The sequence below is a fragment of the Nilaparvata lugens genome, chromosome 3 (assembly GCF_014356525.2).
Source record: "Nilaparvata lugens isolate BPH chromosome 3, ASM1435652v1, whole genome shotgun sequence".
Lineage (NCBI taxonomy): Eukaryota > Metazoa > Arthropoda > Insecta > Hemiptera > Delphacidae > Nilaparvata > Nilaparvata lugens.
In genome coordinates this window covers 16,436,579-16,460,634 of record NC_052506.1, presented here as the reverse complement: position 1 = coordinate 16,460,634, position 24,056 = coordinate 16,436,579, and the positions used below count along the sequence as shown (strand labels likewise).

Genomic DNA, 24,056 nt, shown 5'->3' with positions numbered 1-24,056 from the left:
AAAACAATTATATATACACATATATAGTAGTCTGATCGTAGTTTCAAATATGTTGCCGCCAATCGTCATTATGTTATTCCCCTAAATTATTCTCGTTTGAGAATGAGGCTTACAGTTCAATGAGCAAGGAAAGTTATGTGAGTACCACACCAGATTTTTCGCCATTAATGTGAAAAAAAACAAGTTATCGAATTTATAAAAAGTGTTACTTTTTCATTTATGAACGATATAGGGAATAAAATGTTTTAGTTTGGAAAGATACAAGTTGAGTTAATATAGTCGAAACCATTTATGATCTGGAGAGAAAATGGAGTTAGCACTTCAACAACCCATAACTCGCTTATTAGACCACTTAAAAATGTCAACTGAATTTCAAAATTTCAAATTTTTACTGAATGTATTAAAAAAAACTCCAATGGAAAATTCGAAACCGTTTATGATCTGGAAAGAAAACGGCGTTAGCACTTCAACAATCCATAACTCGCTTATTAGACCACTTAAAAATTTCAGTTTTCACTTTCTCTCACTCTTATAGTGATCTTAACAATTATATTGAAAAAAATTACCCAATTAAAAAAAGTGTAACGAACAGCCTTAAACATTGAGCAGCAAGTTATATATTATAGTTTGGGTGAAGGCATTGTTGTGGATTGGCCAGTAGCTATTGAGCAAAGAAGGTATGGTGAGGTCCACGTTATAATGGCAGTGGAGAAAGATAGGAGAACAACGTTGCCGATCCTTTGTCTTGTCAATGCCTTCTATAGAGGGTAACTGATACCGGATTATTGATGTAATATTAACTGTTCATTCTCGTTTAAAATGATCAATTATATTTTATGAAACAAAAAATTATATTTTCAACGATTTCATAATGAATTTTCATAATAAAAATTAAATATTATGTTAATTATTTATATTTCTATATTGTTCTTTTTCTCTGTTGTTGGCAACAAAGCAAAGCAAGAAAGAGATGGCGCTATCCACTTTGTTGATTGATAGACAAGGATATCAATGAAATTGCTAATCAAACTCTGCTATTAAAACGTGGACCTCACTTCTGTCATCGGCCAAACTAGACACGCCCCAGTATACCAAATATGGTCACATCCTAGTACTCATTTTCTAGTTTACTTCAATAAACCTCTTAAACCAAAATCGACGTGTTGAGGACTAAATGATGAATATTGAAAAAATAATGTTGTGTATTATTCAGCTGAAATCATATGTCGGCGCATAAAGTCTGTCTGTCTGTGTGAAATAAAATCAAAACATTTTTTATATATTGTTATAATGACAGCGAAAGAACAGCGTTGCCGATTATCTGCCTCAATTAATTATATTTCTACATTGTCAAAAACAGATTTTTTACTTCTACCTGTGCTTCTATCTGCTTTGTGGCATGATAGACAGGTATAGCAACAGCAATGTTTGTCAAATATTTCCATTATAACGTGAACCTCACTATAATAGTCACGTGACATGGAACAATCTACCCATGGATCTGGGACAATCTATTACTTACAGTGCTCCCAAAACGTACCTATTTATATTATTATTCTTGGTTTGAGGTTAGAAGTTAAGAGTGATGTTGATGTCCGGCACATTTTTTGTAGCATATTAATGTTTCAAGCGTTATTTGATTTTATTGTTCTCCGTGACTAGTTTTTATAAGTTAATCAAAATGAAAGACTTTAATTGTGATGAATTTATGGCTGATGCTGATTTACAGCGATTTGTAGAAAAAAATAATGAAGCACTGATGGAGCTGCAATCAAAGAGGGTAACTCACATTTTTATTTTTCAAAAAAGCAAACCGTAGATCAATTTGTATTTTTTTAAATATATCCAAAAAAAGGAGAGATTTTATTATATAAGTTTAATACTCCTCAATCTGTTTCAATTTTGAATGCTTACCAATATTCATTCATATTATATAGTCATTCTAGGTATATTTAATAGGGTTTTTGAATGTTACTATTAAAATCAAAAATAATTATAGCCTATTGAAACTAGGCTAAAATAGGACTATAGGCTACTCAAACTGAAAGAAGACTCATTACTCATTCTATTGTAGGCTATGTTTATTATCTTCTATGCTTTTCATTAGTGTCTTTATAATTATTGATTGATCGTTCATATAAGATGTCTAATATTCTTGGAAATATTATTCTAGAAATTTGAGTATGCATAGTTTCTATTTCATTTAGTTGTTACTGGCAATCAATGTACGGTATGCCCCAAGTTTTTGCAAATATCATTGTGTTGGCCTACTATCTACTTTGAAACCCATCTCTTATTCAATTTTAATTTGCATTGATCAAATCTAGTATATCAATTTCCATTTTATCTTGTTTATAAATTTATCTGAATTTTTAATAATTAAAAGACCTCTTAATTCTCATCTTCAATAATTGGAATATTTCATGCGTCTATTGTCTGAGGGCAATAAAAACTCAATTAACTGCAATAAATTTTCAATCAATCTTGGAAGATTTTTTATCAAGACAACACACATGATGTTAGCAATTTTGCCTTATTTTTATAGTGTTTTATTTATTGTAAGCGCGTCTCGAGACAACAAAAAATAATTATTACAATAAAGGTGCAATTCCTTAGCGGCGTCTAGATACGCATGGTTAGGGTCGCCGCGACTAGAGCACATTAACTAAATTAATAAGATTGATGACTCATTGGATGTTTATGTCTTATGAACGTTATGACGGCGGAATTAGAAGTGTTCGCTACTATATTTCCTCTACGATTTATATCTCATCAATCATCGAATGTAATGAATTTATAGGTTATGTGCTCTAGTCGCGGCGGCTCTAACCATGCGTCCCCGACCCCGCTGAGGAATTGCACCTTGACCACGCGTCTCGAGACGCCTTTAAGGAATCACATTTTTTTGTAATCATTGTTATTTTTTTGTCTCCAGTCGCGCTCTCGAAAATTGGTTCTATCTATTACTAAATATTTAATTAAATATCCAACTGTCAAGACATTGAATTCATCAAATATAAGGCTTGCCGGGAAGAATCTGGGTTCATTTGAAATAGAATATAAACTTGAAATAAAACAAAGTGCACATAAGCACCTGACATTGAATAGCGTAATATGTTGAACATATCGATGCCGAAAATCATAACCAAGTAGCAATTGGCCATTTACTCCAAGAATCAAAAATGGTTAATTCTTTTCTGTTATATTTTTCAAACACCTCTCTACTCTGTGGAACGGTAGGCTCTCTGTAAGGCCGACAGAGACACCTTCTGAACTAAAGTGTAAATCTGATGCATTTATTACTATTTCTAAAATTTGTTGATGTTTTGACCTATTGACTGAATTAACAAACGTGAATAAGTGATTATTTTGGCGATACTCATTATGTCAGGTCCACTTGAGCCGGGGTCTCATCTATTATGCAGCGTTTCTATCCGACTCATTTAAGATAATCCTGTGTTGTTAAGAGGTGGTGGTAGGACAGATTATATGACTGATATATCTAAAAATATAAATCTCAGTACCCTTTTAAATTATTTTGTCACAACATGTTTCGGACATTAATGCCATTTTCAAGACTTGAAACATGTTGTTATAAAATAATTTAAAATGTTACTGAGATTTATATTAAAAGTAGCCCTAAAGAAAAGAGATACGCTAATACATGACTGATATTTATTCATTTATAAAACTATTTCAATTTCAATACACATCTCATTAAATACAAAATTCATGTATATTTTATTCCCTCTAGTTTTTAGCTATTTGAGGGATATTAAAAAAAATACCATTTACTAGGTTGCAATAACTTACATAATAGACTAAACAAATATAAATATATAATATATTGAATGAATGTTATTAACAAAGTAAATTAAAAAATTCATAAATAATAACTTATAATAAAATAAGTATAATCATAATATAATTATGACCGTGGAGGAAATACAAGCCTGAGCCTGTACCATTTCTCTGCCAAATTTCGATAGAAAGTTGATTATCCGAGTGTGGCGCGGCTCCACAGATACAGTCAATTCATATCTTTAGTTTAACGAGCGTCAGCGAGTTCTCACTTTTGACTCAAGGCCAAAGTCGTAGTCAGTCTTTATGTATGTTCGACAATAACTTTGAAAGATTTGATCAATCAGCTTCAAATTTTAAACACATATTCTTCGACCCTTTTTCTCAAATTTCAAATCAAATTTATTTCCATTTAAAATAGAGTTCACAAACATAAATATAAATTACATTTTTAAGGAAAAATTAGCATCCGCAAAGATAGAATCTGAGCGCGGATGCGAATTGTGCTATTTCATAAAACTAAAATACAATATTATATTTTTACAGATCAAGTTCTTTGGACACAAAATTTACCGACTCCTTCGTCCCTTTTCAGTACTTAACAAATAACATTGAAAGTGGATAAGAAAAAATTGCTGTGATTTATCATTTAGTCAGCTGGAGTATTCATTGCATGCAATTACTACAGTTTCTCCATTAATAATAATAATAATGTATAAATGTATTTCCTTTAAAAAAATACAATCTAGCAATTAAAACATAAAACGTACAAAATATCTACAATACTATAGGCTTTTTGAAAACATTTGAAATTTAATTCTATTGCAAAACTAACCTACTCAACTATGGGAAACCCATGTACTAGAGTAGGTGTTAGTAGTATTAATAGATTCTGGGTGGAGGTGCAAACTGCAAATACGTTGGGTAAGTGAGCTCACGTATTGTTTGAGATTATGTTTTCAATATGAAGTCTTCCAGTTGAAATAATCAATTTCTTAGCAGCAGTTTTGAATTTTGTTGGGATTTCTATTGACTTGATTTGTGCAGGAAGTAGATTGTGGAGTTTTGGTGCTAGGTGGTTGAAGTGTCGATGATATATTGCCTTCCTAGCCACGTTCTTAATAAGAAGGTTTCTGTTTCTTGTGTTATGACTGTGGTTCCTTTGTTGAAAGCTTTCCGAATTTTTGTGTAGTCTGCCATTCATTCATAATATCAGCTGAGGCTATTTGGGAGTTATCACACAGACAGTCCTTTATGCGCTAACACATGATTTTAGCTGGTTAATATACAGCATAATTTACAACTTCTACATCAACAATTAAAACGGCTTGAGATAAATGTGCGGTTTTCGAAATTTAATTCATTTCTCTTGGAACTCTGTATCGAAATCATGTATCACCTGACCACATTCTGATTAAAAATAAATACATTTGGGTTTATATGAGGACCAAAAATGTTGAAGCAACAGATTAATTTTTCATTACTATTAGGATCCCCAATGAAACCTACTGTCAAATTATTCTTGTAGAAAAAGTATTTAGATATTTCCATAATTTTCAACAACTCTGTATGATTAAAAATTTGCAGGTTTCAAAGATTATAGTACAACAGTTCATGAGCGAGTTCTCCAACCAGGGGTTCACTAGTTAAAACTAAGAAAAGAAGTATGAAGTGAAAGTAAAGTAAATTCGTATGGCTTTTGTTGGTGGGGAGTCCCTTACGGGAAGGTCCCACCTCCTGAATATATAATTTAAGCCGTCAATGGGCCTTACGACTGTCACATACTTCAGCCGGGACCGACAGCTTAACGTGCCTATCCGTTAAATATGATCATAATATAATTTAGTTAAATATAGTATGAAGTAAGTCTAGTAGATTATAGTAGTCATAGTTATTTTTCTATTTTATAGGCTGTGATTAAGGAGATGAAAATCGAAAGTCAAACGCTAGTAAACAAGAATATGGAATTACATCAGGAACTTGAGAAAATGGGTCATGAGAAGCAATTTCTTGAGCAGCAATTGGATGAAATGAAATCGATATCAAGACAACGTGAAGACGAATGGTCCACGTTCAGAGATAGCTGGGCACAAAATAGTATGAAACTGGAAATAGCTATCAAAACATCGGATGCTTACAAATGTCAAGCTTCAGCTCAACAAGTAAGTTTATGTAATATTCACTTTGTATTGTCTGCTTTATTCAATATCAATATTCACGTTTATATGATTTGGTATGTATTGTAATATGTAGGGTGACATTCAATAGAAAATTAGGGACTTAATCCATAAAATTGAAAACATTGTGCAACATTTTTGTTACTATTTTTTCTTCTTTTTAATAATCCTTCTTAGTCATATCTTTAGCAGTTTAAATATTAAGAAATTATTTATCAAAAGGTGAAATTATATAGTAACTTACTGTATTAATTTTAATTGTTGAGCATACAGATTTAGATGCTGAACATTGACGAATTAATTTATAAATTAATGATACAAATAAAATCTATACTTCAAAAAACAATCAGGGATATTCATGTTTCAGAAAATATTGTTTGAATAAGTAATATCCACTGTCACATTTTCATCTACTTACTTTCACAATTTTTTTCTACATCATAGGTGTTGAAACATGTACAGTATGTCATTTTTCAATAAATTCCTGATAATTTATGGACAAAATTTCAGTGAGTTATTCCATTTTTTTCATTACTCATAATATTCCTCTCTATGTATCTTGTCATATAATATTATAGGCCGAAATTGATAGATTAACTGCAGAAAATGAAGAATTGAAGAAATTAGTGAAAAGAAATAATACCAAGAAAGATACTAATCAGATTGTCAAATCTAGAATTGAAGAAACTATCACCAAACTACGAGAGTAAGTTTCTTTTGTCATTATTTTTTCAATAGTCGTTAACATTATGTTTCTTATATCTAATATATTGTCATTGAATCTTAATGCTAATAAGTTTGTCATTGAAAATTATTTTGCTCTCTGTCATAATTTTTCTCCCTAATATGTCCGGTTTCTCCATGCTCCTCGAACATGATTAAACTGGGTATGCATTGGAGTTATCTACAGTAACTATTGTCATGATAGAAATAATGTGTTAGTGCACTCGTTGTATACTGCCCCCTATTCGACCATGTTCAAATGTCTTGACCAAACTTGGTGAAATCGGACATAAAGATTTCTTGGAAAATTTAAAAATAATAAAATTGGTCTTTTTTCGTTTTCAGTCGAATATGTATGCTAGAAAAGGTGCAGGAAGAGGTTAGTTGCACTTCAAAAACTGCAATAGAAATTGCTGAAAAGACAGACGAATTTAGAAAGCATTATAAAATGCTATTAGAAAAGTCAAATGAAGAAAAAGAACGAGCTAATAAAGAAGTTAGCCAATTATCAAGTGAGTATATTTCACCTACACGCGTATAAAATATTTTTAAAAAATAGGAAATCTTAGTTTATTGTTAAGGCTGCGCAAAGGCTAAAAATAAACTTTCTACTGCTGATATTTTTCAAAGTTTTTCGATTCGTATATCATCAAGCTATCAAAATGAAAACGTTTTCTCAGGAAAACATTTTTTTCCGATCATTACTTTTTGAGATATGAGCGCCTAAAGTTTAAATTTTTGGGACAGAACATTTCAAATTCGGTTAAAGATAAATCCACGGGATTTAGAGGATTGATTCTTCATGGTAATGTTGATCTAGTAAAACAAAAATTTTCTGAAAATATAAATTCTTGAGAAAGTTATTAAATTTATTAAAAATAACTTTTTGTTGAGCTATTTTTGGTAAATTGAATAACTTTATCAAAAATTGATTTTTTTAGAAAAATTTTATTTCAATCTAAGAATCTTTTTTGCTAAACAAATATGTAAAAATCTTCAACACTGGGCCTCTGCGCACAGGTTTTTCTACCTTGCAGGGACCCTCCTTTATATATTATATAATTATAATTATATAATTATATGTTGGTCGCAACATGCTGCTAGCATCTTCTGTGACCTGTCAAAAGCTTTTGATTGTGTGAATCACGAGATATTACTGAAAAAGTTAAGCTATTATGGAATACATGGCACCGCTCTAAAATGGTTCAGCTCATACCTTTATAATAGGCAACAATGTGTGAGAGATAAATTGTCCGCTAAATCTTCTTCATATGCTTTAGTCCCAAATGGAGTCCCTCAAGGATCCGTACTAGGACCTTTGCTTTTCTTAGTATATATTAATGATCTGACAAGTGCTGCACCTGATATAAGATTAATTATGTATGCAGATGACACAACTGCTCTGGCAACAAGCCCCGATCACATCACTCTTGCAAGTAAATTGAAGAGTGCACTGTCAGCAATGTCAAAGTGGTTTGAAGCAAACGGTCTATCGTTAAACTATAATAAAAGCCATCTTATTCAATTTAGCTCTGCTCGTAAACAAACAGCAGTGAACAGAGTACATCTTCCAATAATTGAAGACAGTGTTGAAGTGTCCTCTTCAACAAAATTCCTGGGACTTATAATAGATCAGAGTTTTACTTGGAAGGAGCATATTCAGGTCCTTGCAAAAAAACTAAATCAAGCTTATTTTGTAATTCTCACCCTCTCTCACTCACTAGACAAAAGCACCCTATTGGCCGTCTACTACGCATATGTCTACTCATATCTAAGCTATGGAACCATTTTCTGGGGAAATTCTGTTGATAGCGGTAAAATTTTTATAATCCAGAAAAAAATAATAAGAGTCATTTGTGGATTGAGATCAAGAGATTCTTGCAAAGCATTCTTCAAAAACCTAAACATTCTAACGCTACCATCTATTTATATCTATCAATTGTTGTTTTTGTTAAACAGAATTTAGATAAATTTCAATTTTGCACAGATAATCAGGGGTATAATACACGCAATAGTAGTCTCATTGCTTTTCCAGTACATAGACACACAGCTCTAGAAAAAACTCCATTCTACTCTGGAATACGTTATTTTAATAATTACCTGCAGCCATCAGAAATCTAGATTCAATAAACAAATTCAAACTAACAGTCAGAAAAATGCTAGTAGAGAAAGCCCTATACTCTGCTGCCGAATTTTAATTTGTGAAAAGGGGCTGTAGAGTGTATTTAACTTTTTGTGACTTTCATTTCCATGTGAATTTGATGAGATACATCATAGAGTGTATTTATTTATTTTACTTTTAAGAAGTTAGAACTAAGTCTTTTAGATATAATTTTGTTCTAGTATTGACATGTCACCAGTCAAATGAGTGTTACTCAAAAATTGATGTAATGTGACGATAAATAAATGAATGAATGAATTACTAATTATAATACCTACTGTATATATAACTATTAAGTGATGTTTATACTTTAAGCTTTAAACTTTGTAATTATCGTTAAGGATAAATAAATTTGAATATAATAATTTATTTTTGTCAAAGAACAATTACAAAATTGCATTAGACGATATCAGTATTTAAAAGAAACATTAAAATAAAAAATTGAGTTGAAATCCCACTCAATTCTCAATATAAACTTATACCATCTAGGTAACTAGATGATATATAGACTAATACTATAGTGAGGTCCACGTTAGGGCAGTGACAGTGGATAAAGATAGGAGAACAGCGTTGCCGAGTCTTACGATAAACTGTGTTGTTACTGTCTTCTATAGAGGGATTGCTGATACCGGTCTATTAATCCGGGCGCAAATGTACTTCCGTGGTCATTTTCGGGTAACAGCCGAGGTCTTCCTTAGGACTAGTATAATGAGAAATGCAATGATAATCAGTCGAAATCACAAGCTTTCACTTCGACTTTCAGGGAGTTGTTATATCGCTGGTATTTCAATAACCGTTCAAGAAATTTGGCTGTTTTTTGAACGAAAATATTTGGAAAACCTTTTTCTACAATTCTTTTCATATGAAGGTTTCCTCTAAAACGTATATTTAATTAGATATAACCTTCCAAAACTCTGAAAATAATTAAATTAATACTGCCATTATAACGTGGACCTCACTATATAAGTATTGGATTTTTAGATATGCGTTCTTTGATATTGATTTCACATTTTCCTGTGAACGCAATTCTTATATAACTTTTTTTGGTAATCGTATGGAAGAAAATTAATCTGTGTTTTGAATTATTTAACATTACTATTTTATGGTTCATGAATAACTTTTAATGTTCATGTGAAATTACAAAAATATGAATGGCATTTATGAAACATCTTGCAATAAATTGTAATGTCTGTCATTATTATGTGAATTAGTAATCGGTTCATGTCTAAACAGAAATAATAATTCGAAATAGTTAATTTTATCCCAGTTACTTTTACCATTACTTTATTATTTTTTAAGACTCAGTAATGCAATTTTGTGTGTAGGCTACAGTTGCTGTAAAACTTAATTCTATCTTCTGTCTTACTGTATTCAATATTTGACTTTGCCTATTGTTTTAAGAATTTAATGGCAATAAAATAATATTTATTTAGTTCAGCTTTTTATTCTATTTTTTTCGCAGTGGAACTTGCAAAGCTGACACTGCCAGTTAATAGTGAATATATGATCATCGATTCAGTCGACGAGAATGCTCTGTTATCATTCAGTACTGAAAAGGTAAATTGGTTATTTGCCAACAATTTCTCAATTACCAACTTTAAGTTTCTCATACTTCTAACCTTTTTTACTTGTACCTTTTTACCTTTTACTTTTACTTTCATGGTAAGGAAAGTAATGTGAGTGTGCCATACCATACTTTTTATACATTGTAGGTTTTTTGTAAGCAGCTCAACATAGGCCTCCATCTTATATTATTCATTTTTTCGTTATGTTTATTGTGCGAAACCATGGAGGAAACATACAGAGTGGGGCAGAGCCGATTGACGATTTTGTAAGGGTTATAAGTAATAAACCGTTCAACTTAGAAACAAATTCTTTAATGGGTTCAATCCAGTTTTAAATATAGTTTTCATTGTTATTTTTTTTTTGGAAATTATATCAGTTAGATGGCGGCCATAAGCAGCAATACACTGATGTAACGTATTTTTGAAGTTTTAGAACGCATTTTGGCACACTGTGATTGTTAAGGCTCTTCTCTGATTCGATCCTTTAGTTCTTCCAAGTTGTGTGGGCGATCTTTGGAAACTTTGCTTTTGAGTTAATCCCATACAAAAAAATCGCTTATGCTTAAATCGGGTGAGCGTGCTGGCCACAGTTCTTTGAGAATGCAACATCACCGTCAATGTCACCTCCCAGCGTTATGTGACAATGCTACAAACGTTCCTGCGCCCCAAATTGGAAGAACTTGCTGAGGAACATAACTTGGGAGAAATATGGTTAAGCAGGATGAAGCGACTGCCCACACAGGGTGCATTTCAATGAATGTGTTGAGACAAATGTTCCCAGGGCGGCTTATCTCACTAAGGGTGGACTTGAAGTGGCCGGCACGCTCACCCGATTTAAGCATATGAGATTTTTTTCCCAGGGGATTACCTCAAGAATAAAGTTTTCAAAGATCGCCCACACACCTTGGAAGAACTAAAGGAGCGAATCAGAGAAGAGATCCTGGCCTTACCAATCGCAGTGTGTCAAAATGCATTTAAAAACTTCAAAAATACGCTACATTAGTATATTGCTGATTATGGCCGCCATTTAACTGTTATTTTCCAAAAAAATAACAATAAAAACTATATTTTAAACTGAATTGAACCCATTAAAGATTTTTTTGAAGTTGAACGGTTCCAAACTCCTCAATCGGCTCTGCCTCACTCTGTATATCTAAAATATATAGATTATTTATTCTGTGCTGAAAACAAGATTCCTCCTACTGAAACTACTCAAACGTTAAATTTATCTACTGTATATTCTCTGTAGTTGGGCTCTGAGTACTTGATTGCCGTACTGCATAAATCTCAATTGAAATAATTTAGAATGTTCTAATAAAGTATTTTGATAGGGCAACTTGAATTGTTTAAATTATATAGAAATAACTACGAAGTACCCTATGTACTTTTTAACCTCTCAGTACCCTTATTTTTAATCTTTTTTTTATATAAACACAAGTGTTTATATGCGGTGAACCGTACCAATTATTTAAATATTTTCCCGCGGGATGGGACTAAGTCACCTCGCGATTGACAATGTCACCCAACGGTATTTGTTAATATAAAAAAGTTTAAAAAAGAGGGTACTATGTAGTTATATTAATCAAATAAGAATGTTATATACATAAGAAATTTATACCTATCGTAATAAAAATGTTATTCATAATCAAAATATTATATATACAATCAGATTATTTCAGCAAGATCTTTAGTAGTTTTGAACATTTTGTATTATCAAAGCTGCAATTTTCAATTTGCTTTCAATTTGATTTTCCAGTTTAAATCTCAACTAACTGAGAAGTTTGACGCGCGCTTTGATACCATTGATAATGAAATAAGTGTGTATGAAAATATAAAAGCTCTTCGAGATTCTGAAAAAGATGCTCAAGAAAAAATCAAGTAAGTACCGTATTTTTATTCTTCACATTTTTGCATTATGGAACCGCTTGAGCCAACTCCTCTGAATATGATTCATGAGTTGTAACATTTTTTCCCGGTGGTTTGGAACCCACCTAAACTGTAGGTCCATTCATCTCTCATTATCATGCGCCTCATTACCCACGCACAAGCCTAGAGCTCATGTGGGTATAGAAAAAAACTTATAGACCAAGTTATTTCTTTTGTTTTAGAATATTGAAAGATAAACGTAACTAATTATTATTAAACGAAAATCAAAATTAAATGCTGTAATTCACCCCGAAGACTTCTGCTACTGCAAATATTGACAACAGGGTAAACAGCTAGATGGAAATTCGATGAGCGCTACTATTCAAAAATTATTTGTCAGCCCGGGAATCGAACCCAGTACCTACTAATTGCCGGTCAGGAATGCTCACCCTTACACCAAACTGACAATCTCTGGATAGCAGCGCTCATTTCATATGAAGCCATAGCGGCCAGCCAGTCTACAGATGGAAATTACTGAGATATTGCAATTATTCAAATGCTAATGAATTAATAATAATAGAACATTTAGTACATTTATTTTGTACAAATAGACAGGTTGGAACACATCTAAATATGCAGAATAATAGTAGGTTTTTAACGTGCAGAATGACAGCTCAAGGCCTTTGTAAGTTGCACAAGTCGAAAATGAAAAGAGAAAGAAGTTTTAATAATTATTAAACGAAAATCCAAATTAAATGCTGTAATTCATAATCAATAATTATTAATTCATTAGCATTTGAATAATTGCAACATCTCAGTAATTTCCATAAACGTAACTACTTGTGACAAAGATTTATCAGTTCATAATTAAATCACAGTTAATTCAATTAACACTGAGCAGGCTCATCAAGCTCAAATCTGGATTGAATAGTTTTTCAATGAATATTTATTCATTTATACAATTCAATATGGACATATCAAATGAACATTTCCATCTAATCAAATCAATATTTGCAATTTTTCAACATTATTGAATGAAAATAATTATTGTCTTACTTTTTCTCAGGAGGCTTGAACTGATATCTAAGCAAACTGAGGAGAAATTGAAATGTATTGAAAGTGAAAGAAAAAAGGAGTTAGTGGACAAGGAGTGCCAGATTGATTACGATTTCAAAGAGGAGACGCCAGTTGAGATGGTCGACTCAGATGCGGCGGACGCGGATATCAAATCTGAAGATAATTAAGCCATGGTATGCTAACCAATAAAATTTGATGAATATAATCTGAATAAAATAAGTTGAGACTTTAGCCAAATATTGGCGTTGCCAGATTGTGTGGCATTTTGACTTCCTCACTTATCCTTTGAACACAGAATGCAAGCCCATGTGATTCAATAGGACATCCCTGCTTAGGCAGTATTGCAAAACGGCATTTTCTATGACAATTGACTGATTGCAGCTCGAATATTTGAGTCAAATGGTGTGTATATTTCCAATCTTTAGCAGATAGAATGCCCGGACCAATTTTTATGCTTCCTTTTAGAATCGACTTGACATTACGGATATTTATTTGTCGATTAAAACTAAAATTTGGATTGGGAATATCGAAAAAAACAATAGAAACTCCATTTTGTCTTGATATGAATAATTTATTTATTAGTGCATCCCATGATTCTGGGAGGAGTGATAACTTATTTGAAAGGAAAATATATTTCCCCTACTACTGTTTCAAACTTCAACCTTGAAACGTTTTGAGCTATACCAGAATATCTGCGATCGAATGCCACATAAAATTAGTGATTAAATCAGAAGTTTGAGTAGCAATTTAACAATGTCTGGTAACGTTGATATTTTTAGGTAAGAAGTTCAAGTCTCAACTAGTTTTATCCTAAATATACAATCTAATCCTCTAATAAACCACATAATAATTAAGTCATATTACGTTATACTCCACTCTTTGTTTGAGAAATATATCTTGGTTTACTGACATTAATTTTTTCGTCGTCTTGTTACAGGGGTAGGCATTAATACCTGTTCGCCTTCAAACATTCTTCCACCTTTTTCTTGGTCTACCAATACTTCTCCTCCCTTCTGGCTTGTAAGCAATGACAGCTTTGGGGATTCTTTCGTTTTCCATTCTCTCAATATGTTCTCTCCACTGTTGTCGATTCTCATCAACTCGTAGAGGTATAGAGATCACATTGAGCTCTCTACGGATATCGATATTCTAAAGCCTGTCCTCTCTGGTGCATCTCTTCACTGACCTTAAAAATCTCATTTCGGCCGCCTGTAACCTGCTCCACTCCCTCCTCTTTGGTACCCGGGTTTCAGAGCCATACAAAAGTGTAGGGACGGCCATTACTTTATAAAATTTGAGCTTCGTCTCTTTTCGGGCTTTATTTTTGAGAGTTCTGTTCATAGTTCCGCATATGTACTGGAATCTGTTAATTTTTGTATTCAAGTAATTTGTGTAAAAATCAGAAGCAAGTGAAATAATTCAGGATTAGGAACACATTTGTAATTTTGTAGACGAGACGGACTCATTTTTCTAGTGCTATTCTTTGGAAATTTGTTGCTATGGTTGGAATAATACCGATCCAAGTATAGATCCAAATACATGGATTATACCAATCCAAGTTATTCTACATTCATTCATTCAAGTATTTATCTCTTCATGAATCTAAGAAACTCATTTCTAATTCAAATTGTAATTTTTATAGGTCAAGAAAAATGAAGAAAACAAATTGAAGAATTCTCTTCTCTCAGTTTCAACTCGAAAAACACTAATTATACTATGTATCAAATTGGAAAGGTTTAGTGAAGTATTTGAGAACAAATTCTTCCAACTATTCAATCCTAGATTCTAAGGCCAAGAACAATATTACTGTTAAGAGTGTTGTTCTCTCATACAGGTATCAAAATTATTCCTATTAATTTTAGAACAAGTCCAAGACAATGGTCTAATCACAATTATTCAGTCTTTTTGTACCATTCATTTGTGAAGCAATGAATTTGCGGTACGCAATACAGTTTCTATTAGCAATATTGTCTAGTCCATAGATTATTTTAACTGAACTTGTGTGAACTTTATCTGAAATAATAATTTTGTCATTTTTAATTCAATTCATTGACATGTCAAATATCGTACAATAATTATTTCATTATTTACTCGAACAAATGTAATTTAGAATACAGTAATCTTATTAAGTGTAAATAAATGAAAAATATTTTGCATTATAGTATCTTGAATTATAAAAATTAGTTGAAATTATCCTTATTGTTTTCTTCTTGGAAACATGTGTGGTTGCAAAAAACTCGTATGAAAAAGTCAATCAATAATCAAGTTTTATCTTCATCGATATTAAGAATCATTTTTTTCTTTTTTAGTTGGATATTTATCTCACATTTGAATTTAATAAATTGAAGCTTTTTTCATTACAGTCGAGTGAGACAAGGATTAGGTGATATATTTTTGTTTTCAACACATTGGGAGCTGATGCAGCTTATAATGCAGTGTTTGTGTTTTGTTTCAATGTGGAAATTAGTGAATAATTGGAAAGTCGCACATAACCTTTATTTGGCAATTTATCTTATGAAATTGGGATGAAAAGAAGTTTTGGACTGTAGTCTGTTTCTTTGTCCTTAAGTTGATTGTAAATGATAAATAAATAAATAATAATGCAACTTTTTCATTAGTTCTCATTAAATGAATAATTTAGTTATAAATTATTCCTATTTATTGTTTAGTTCTCATAGAGTTTCAAATAGTGATATCCTATCAGTCACAAGTTTAATAACATTTTTCAATATGTTTTGTCAGTCGGTTTCTCCTGACATTCTTAGATGAATCCTAGCTATCCTTCATCAGCTATTCAGAAAGAGGTGTCGGAATCTATTTTTATCAATTATTGAAAAAATCTCTTCGAAATTTTAATTTTTAATAATCAAAGGGATAGTATCATGATTAATTAACTGCTGTAGTTGGGAGTAAGGAGAGATAAAGTCTAAAATACTAGGGCCCGGTTGCACAAGTTTGTTAAGTTTTAATCATGAGTAAATGCCACGAGAATCAATCAGAGAAGGCTTTTTCGAAAAATGAGGCTTCTCTAATTGGTTCCCGTAAAATCTAATTAGGATTAAAATTTAACTGGCTTTTGTGCAACTGGGACTAGGATAGACTTAAATTTCAATGTTTGGATATATAAATCACTCAATATAGACGTTGTTTAGAAGGTTTTTTCGAAAAATGAGGCTTCTCTGATTGTTTCTCGTTAAATCTAATTAGGATTAAAATTTAACAGGCCTATGTGCAACCGGGACTAGGATGGATTTAAATTTCATTGTTAGGATTTATAAATCATTCTGAAGTCATAACTCTTATAAGTTGTTTCATATTTGGGATAGATAGATTTTGAAAACCAAAATACAGTATATAGGGTATATGTTTAAAAGAATGTATCCTGGAGAAAATGTCATCCATTCAATAAACTCACAGGTGTTTGAATAATGCGAGAGTCTATGATAGTTCTAATATTGATTATGAGAGTTTATTTTTGTCAAGCGATTTTGAACAATAAAGTGGAAAAATGTTACGCATAGATCTCAGATTATACTAATATTTCCGATACAATTTGTCCTTGATAATCATGTTCTTTGCTATTTTGTCTAAAAATGTATTTGTCAACATAAGACTGGTAATAGAAATAGGGTGATAAGTAAGAGTTGTTTACAGTTCAAGAATATAAATAAAAGTAGATTTTGGTGGTGTGTGTAGTGGGATGTGGATGACGCTTTACAGAAGACTCCACTGCTTGCCAAACATGTTTAAAAATAGCAACTGAGTGGACGTTCCTTTCTATTACCGTTGCTCTACTTCTTTGTGCAATAGATATTAAGTCCTTCTGCTTCGATTCTCCAACATTGATAATCATCCTAAAAATGGTGAGTATATCTTATTATAATAAAATTATTGTTCCTATTAAGCTTATGTAGATTTTTAAATATTACATGAATGGTGCATTATTTCCGAAACTTACATGGAATGTTCTAATCGAACAAGCACGTTTCTCAATTGGTTCAGTTTTAGTTATAGACGATGATTTTTTTGCAAAAGCTGCCGGCATTTTAAAATTGTCCCAAAATGTACTTCAATTCATCTGTGTTAAATCTGTGTTTGTATGTGTCCTGTAGTTCCTATCTTTCATTTAAATGTTGTTTTCTTATAATCTAGTCAATAATAAGAAATTGAGGAATTGATCATTTAAATGACTTCCGTTGTTACTCCTTTAATTAATCTCTTTCCATGATAATTATTGATACCTTATTCTCGCTCAAAAATGTCTGTAATAAATTGAAGTGTTGATATTTCTCTATGTTTAATCGCGGTATAATAGCTATGTAGTTATAAGTATATATTTATAACCTACCGTACTGAAATTGTCTTATCTATTTTCATCTTGTTTTTGTATTGGTTAATGTCTATTTTCAACTCATAAATTAATTTAAGACAGCAATAAAGAATAAATAAAAATACTGATATTAGAATAGTTATTGATACCATATTCTCGGTCAAAAATGTATTAAATGAAAAAGACTGAAAAATTGTCAAAAAACACAGATTTATTGATACTTAGAGTTTCTCTGATACTTTATCAGAGATTGACAATGGTGTATTAACCGAAACCGGTCTTTCTAAGTATCAATAAATTTGTGGTTTTTGACAATTTCTTAGCCTTTTTATTTAATATGAATAATTACCACAATATCAACTCCTCAACTACACAAAAAGTCAAAAATGTATGTTATAAATTGAAGTGTTCGAATTTCTCTATGTTTAACCACGGTGTATACTGATGTTAGAATTATTGTCATGTTCAAATTTTATCATTTTCAAATTACAAAACAGTATTTTCAATTACTCCTATTTTTTATCGAGCTGAAAAGTTTTTCTTACTACAGTATTTTTAAAAAAAATATTTATTTTGACTTTTGGCTCGTCGATCTGCTGCATTTCCTCTAAATTGTTACATTCCTTCTATTAAAACATTGATGAGAGCAAATATGATTTTGAAAGTAGGCTATTGTAGTAGTAATAATTCTATTCTTGATAGAAAAATTGAATAATATTTTATCTGTTACTGCTAGTGTTTTTGTTTGATTGTAAAGTAGATTGTAAGTTCGTGTATTTTTAATGTACAGGAAGCCAAACGAGCAGAGAAACGTGAAGATCAGGATGCCAGTTTCCCAGAATACACACAAGTCAAAGCGAGGCTATTACAAATACAGGATTACATTGTTCAGACGACCGGAGTCATGGAACAACTGAAAGCAGCGGGAACACCGGTTAGTGGCTATCCTTTTCTCCAAGTTAGAAAATGTATGCTTCACATACTTTGGTAGATTCGGTATGCTCTGTAGAATGATTAATGAATGATTTCCCAACCAGTGTGACTTTTCAAGAATTCGATGTTCTCACAATTAGACAATTATATATTTTGAGTGTAGTAAAATTTATTATTAAGCATAAAACTGATTTCCCTCCTACAAATAACGCTGCCAACAGCCTATACAACCTAAGGCCTACAGCAAATAAATATTTGATTTACAATACAAACATAGAAACCATCAGAAGACAACTAATATATACATAAGCAGTAAAATCATTAATACAATCCCCGAACAGTATATTGAATGTGCGAGAATAACTAAAAAACTTAAACAGGGTATCAACACCTGGATCAAATGCAATTACTTCTTATATCTATGAGATGTTTCTTTCAAAGTTTACTCTTCTGACTTGTGTGCTTGCTTATTCTGAAATCCTTTGTAATTCATCTAGTACTTAAAATCTTTTTTTAACACCTGGTCCTATCGGTTTCATTTGTCCATCCTTCCCTTATTATTCTTCTCCCATCCCATCCTTTCATATCTACCGTCTATTTACTTTTCCTGGTACCTTTTCACCTTCTCAAGGATTGAGGGTTTTCCTAGTACATGGATATCCATAGTTGGAAAAACCCTTCAATCTTCCATTCTTTTTACGCACCACTTTCTTTTTATTTTGTTTTAATGTGCATTGTTGTTTGCATGTATTCTTTTTGTTAATCTCTGTATTAGACTTGTATGTGTGTGTAAAAAGAAATAACTTGAATTGAATTGATCTAGTTCGTTACATTTGTTTCCAACAAAAATGAACTGCAAATAGGTGTTTTTTTCAGCTTTGCTGAATTTATTTCACTAGCATTCAATATAATGGAATTGAAAAATAATGATTAGTCCGTAGAATATTGAAAATTCTAATTATCATCAACAATTTATTCCAATTTAAACTGGATTCCCACTCAACAGAGACAGTGAACAGTTTAAATTAAATTTCCATAAGCTCTTATGGGATTATTAATACTCTCTCTGTCGGACTGAATGGAAATAGACCAACTATAACATGAGAATTATATTTTCACTGTCACTATTGTGTGGTGATCAAGCTTAAACCTTCGCTCACTGTGGAGAAACATAATTTATTACGTTGAAAGTAAAATTGATAAAATTGCAGCTCAGTTTACGTGCCATATTAACCAAATTAAGAAGTTTTTCGTTCGTTTGATTTCAGCAACACATGGAGAAATGGTTGAAGCTAGCTGATATGCTGGAAGGCTTGAGAGACAGTGAAGTCAAACTTACAGCCATTCTTAAAACATTGGATCAATTCGAGGACGATAAGGTAATATTCTTACATTTTTTTATTAAAATCATCTCAAATATTAGACCAGTGTAGTTTTTTACATTTCATGAATCGTTAGATCCGTTCATAAACTGTAATGTTATAATTCATAAATTCTCATATTTTACGTCCTTTCTGGATGTTGTTTTTCATCTACTTCCACATGTTAAGTTTGAAGGGGCGGATTGAAGAATCCAAAGGTTCAAAGAACCTCACAAGTCAACCGAAGCTTATTGTTTGTCAGCTTCCACTTTTCTGTCTTGTTCAGTTACATATAATTGTCATGGTTATTTTATGAGAGTGAAGCGCTCATAGGATCCAGACTTTAGTGCGTGGCTAATGGGAAGGTTGATGATGAGAGATGAGTGGACTTCTAGCTTCAGAGCTCCAAACCACCGAGAAAAGCGAATTTCAAACTCATGAATGAAATTGATTCAGCGGAGTTGGCTCAAAAGTGGTCAAACCTGCAACTTGATTAAGTCTATATCTATATATATAAAAGCGAAATGGCACTCACTCGCAGAACTAAAAATCTACCGGACCAAAAACGTTCAAATTTGGTAGGTATGTTCAGTTGGCCCTATAGAGGCGCACTAAGAAATCTTTTGGCAATATTTTAACTCTAAGGGTGGTTTTTAAGGGTTTGAAGTTCGAATTTTAGCATATATATTCTTCTTATTCTCTTAATTATAATAGAAAAATGTCCATACCATATGTTAATATAGAACTATAATCTAGAGAGAGTACCTCTTCGAAACAGTTGTAAACTGGTAACTAAATTAATAATTTTGTCAGGTTGGCATTAAGTTGAGTTGACTTTGTTAGGTTGGCACCAAGTTGAAGATTGAAATGCATTTATCGCGGAAAAATTGATTGGGTACTGCTACTTCAAACAGAGCTTTTCCTGGTAATATTATATTACTAGCCGTCAGGCTCGCTTCGCTCGCCATATCCGTTTAGCCAGACGTTCAGTCTGGACCCCCGACTGGATCGTCCTAACATATGATAAAAATGCTCAAATGAAAATGCTGATCTCATTCTTGGACGATCCAGTCGGGGGTCCAGGGGGCGGAGCCCCCTGGCTAGACGGATATGGCGAGCGAAGCGAGCCTGACGGCTAGTATAATATATTTATATTTCTATAGTATAATCCAAATCCTATAGCATAAATAGTTGAGAGACATCATGTCTATACGAGACGAGTCGTATGTCTGTCAACTTTTCTCAGTGATAATATATCAGCTCGACCAACCGCTTCACTCCCATATTCTTCGACTAAATCTTCTCTTGTTCTAATGATTCCAAAATAAACTATTTTCTAAAATTCCGTGATTTATAATGTCCAATTCTTGAAGTATTAGAAATGTGACTTCAAAACGAGTTATTGTCAATGAAAACGAGTAATTGAAAATGAAAATTTGTTGCCAATTCATCCTTCTCACTGCGAAGATTTCTATCGAAACAAAATTAAAATGTATACATTTCAACTATGTTGAATACAGTCTACAATCAGAAAACGTAGCAGAAATAATCATTACTTGTTTATATTGAAATAATAACAATAGTTACCGGACTTTCCAAGTGTTGAAGACAAAGAATCTGTCAACATCACATGTTGAAAAAGTAATTTCAAGCACACCAAGAAAAGTTGTATGGGCAGCATTATAATTTTAAAATTTATCATGAACAAACAGTAGAAAAGAGACAGTTAACCATGCTTGAGCTTATAAATATTATTCATGCATTCATTACATTGTAGATAGTAAAAATATTGGAGCCTAATTTTTCAATAATACAGGATATTTGAATGTACATACTTGAATAAAATATTATATATCTAATATAATAACCTATAGTAAAGAAGAAATACACCGAGATAAATTAAATTGAAAGAAAATTAGTAATTTTCTTATTTTATAAACTGAAATTGAAAGTTATTACAGATATTCAACTTGGTTGATATTATTTCTAGAAACCTGATGCTGCAATGGAACAAGCTGAACAAGTGAATACTGTTAAGGAAACTCAACCGGATCAAGCTCAGGTATTCTAATTCAATTTTCTTCTTGGACTTCTAAAAATTATTGTTTTTTAAATCGCTTTAATTTGAAATTGAAAATGAAAATTCTTCATTCTCCTCAAGAAAAACAAAATGAGTTACTACATTGATACTTTATTACAAGTAGTATAAGTGATACTTATTAGAAAAACATATTATCTGTTTATATGGTTTGTAAACATATTTTATGTGTATGCAAATCCTCAGATCAATGTACGATATTACTACTAGAATACTGTGAATTATTACTATAATCTGTCAATTTGTAATGTGAAAATTACTAAAATATTAAAATTAATTGCCATAATTTGATTCATAAATATATTTGCTATCGGTGTAGCTCATGTTAATTATTAATGTTTGGCACTTCAGATTGCTCTGGGAGCCGAAAGACGAGTTACTTCTCAAAGTTTCTGAAAGTAACTTATGGCTTCATAATGCTCATAAAACGTTATACATGAAAACAAACTCACTTACTAAAGGTATGGGCTTATTTATTACACATATTTGATGTGTGGGCAGCGCTATTCGAGCCCGTGCAATCCCTAGTTTGCAGCACGGGGCATTATGGCCAATGTTATTTCTTAAGAGAATACGTGCACACTGTTGCCGTTTTTGTGCTGATTCTATCAAAATGATCTCTCTGTCACACACAATCAACTCACAGAACATTTCAAACAAATAGACTATTATGCGACAAGTATATTGATTTTTTTATAATTTTTCTTTTTCAGCCTGTCAGCAGTGGAGATAGCAGAAGCTGTCTGAATGAAATATCCAAGTTACAAACTAGATTGAGAGAGCTTCAGCTAAAGAAGGCACAAATGGATCAAATTGTTGATCAGTTTTCTTCGCTGGAAAAAAGTATAGGTATAACAATTTTAAGTATGGAGTTAGAAGTAGCTTTTACTTTGATCATCCATTTTCATTATAAAAATTGGGCTCAGTTTTGTTGAGCTCAAATTTGTCGAACAAGCATGATGAATTAAAGAAGTCTTCTAGTTCTATTATTACAATAAAACATTCCTAGGCAATCTCAATGGAGTTTAGACCAAGAAGCTATTTTGTTTATAAAAAACTATTATTAGTGGGAAATATATGTTGTTAGATTCATATAATATGTTTGTAATCAAGTACTGTAGATTGATAGAAACATTTTAATCAGCCTATATAGTACAATACATCAGTAAATAATAATGTGAATGAAATTTTTTATGAGAATCATTGAAACTTATTGTTTTAGTAAATAGAAAGAAAATGAAAAATCAATAACAATAGCCACCATCAAATCAATAGCAAAAAGTTTAATACCCTTGCTACAGAAGAGAAACTTGGTACTCATTGAGAATGCTGTTTAAAATATTCTATAACATGTTACCAACTTTTATGAATTTAAAATGAGTAAAACTACCGTACTTCCAGAGTACCACAATTAAATTGTAAACCGTAGTTTACCATTAATACGGAGTAATATGCCTTTACTATTCACAAATTTTCAATTCATAAACCGAAGTAATAATAGATTATCGTTTTTTCATTGTTTTCAATTTTAAAATGTTTTAGATCGTGATGAAGAGCAGAGTAATGATGATTCAATGGATGGAGAGAAGAGCGCCGCTCGGGTAGAAGGCAAAATGGCTGAGCTTGCACTCCTTAAAACACAGTTGGGTCAAATGCAGTCACTGATTTGCGGACTAGGACAGAACAGTTCTCAATCAATCAACATAGAAGTAAGCTCATAACATTTGAATCGTATTCTAATTGAAACAATATTGACAAGTGTGAAATGGATTTTTACTTTTCAACTTTTCTTTCCTGGGACGCCAAGTGTACGAACGAGTCGTGGGGCATAAGTTGTTATCACGCTCATTACATTAGGATCGCCAGCATTCGGGACACCATATTTTGGTGTCACTTTGGTCGGCAGTCCGGCCACTGATTCTGACGTTACACTGGTGTCCCAGCTTGCTTTACATTACACCACT

The 24,056-nt window shown here is 31.9% G+C and overlaps 1 protein-coding gene across 7 annotated transcripts in view; it reads left to right on the top strand.

Annotated features, from left to right (window-relative positions):
* Positions 1-1,455: 1,455 nt before the first annotated feature.
* Positions 1,456-24,056, top strand: part of LOC111051460 (chromosome partition protein Smc) — a 28,096-nt gene continuing 5,495 nt past the window's right edge. Inside the window, exons 1-12 of one of the 7 annotated variants that reach the window (XM_039423063.1) lie at positions 1,583-1,780; positions 5,712-5,963; positions 7,047-7,213; positions 10,325-10,419; positions 12,184-12,305; positions 13,360-13,543; positions 17,067-17,233; positions 18,491-18,634; positions 19,902-20,012; positions 21,985-22,056; positions 22,806-22,941; positions 23,635-23,801. In XM_039423063.1, coding sequence (XP_039278997.1) covers positions 17,231-17,233; positions 18,491-18,634; positions 19,902-20,012; positions 21,985-22,056; positions 22,806-22,941; positions 23,635-23,801 — 633 coding nt within the window. In that variant the 5' untranslated portion in view covers positions 1,583-1,780; positions 5,712-5,963; positions 7,047-7,213; ... (2 more) ...; positions 13,360-13,543; positions 17,067-17,230. Of the gene's footprint in view, positions 1,781-5,711; positions 5,964-6,556; positions 6,685-7,046; positions 7,214-10,324; positions 10,420-12,183; positions 12,306-13,359; positions 13,544-14,307; positions 14,329-14,376; positions 14,988-15,012; positions 15,740-17,066; positions 17,234-18,490; positions 18,635-19,901; positions 20,013-21,984; positions 22,057-22,805; positions 22,942-23,634; positions 23,802-24,056 lie in introns of those variants that run through there. The other 6 variants (XR_005570683.1, XM_039423062.1, XM_039423060.1 and 3 more) reach the window with 6 other exon arrangements.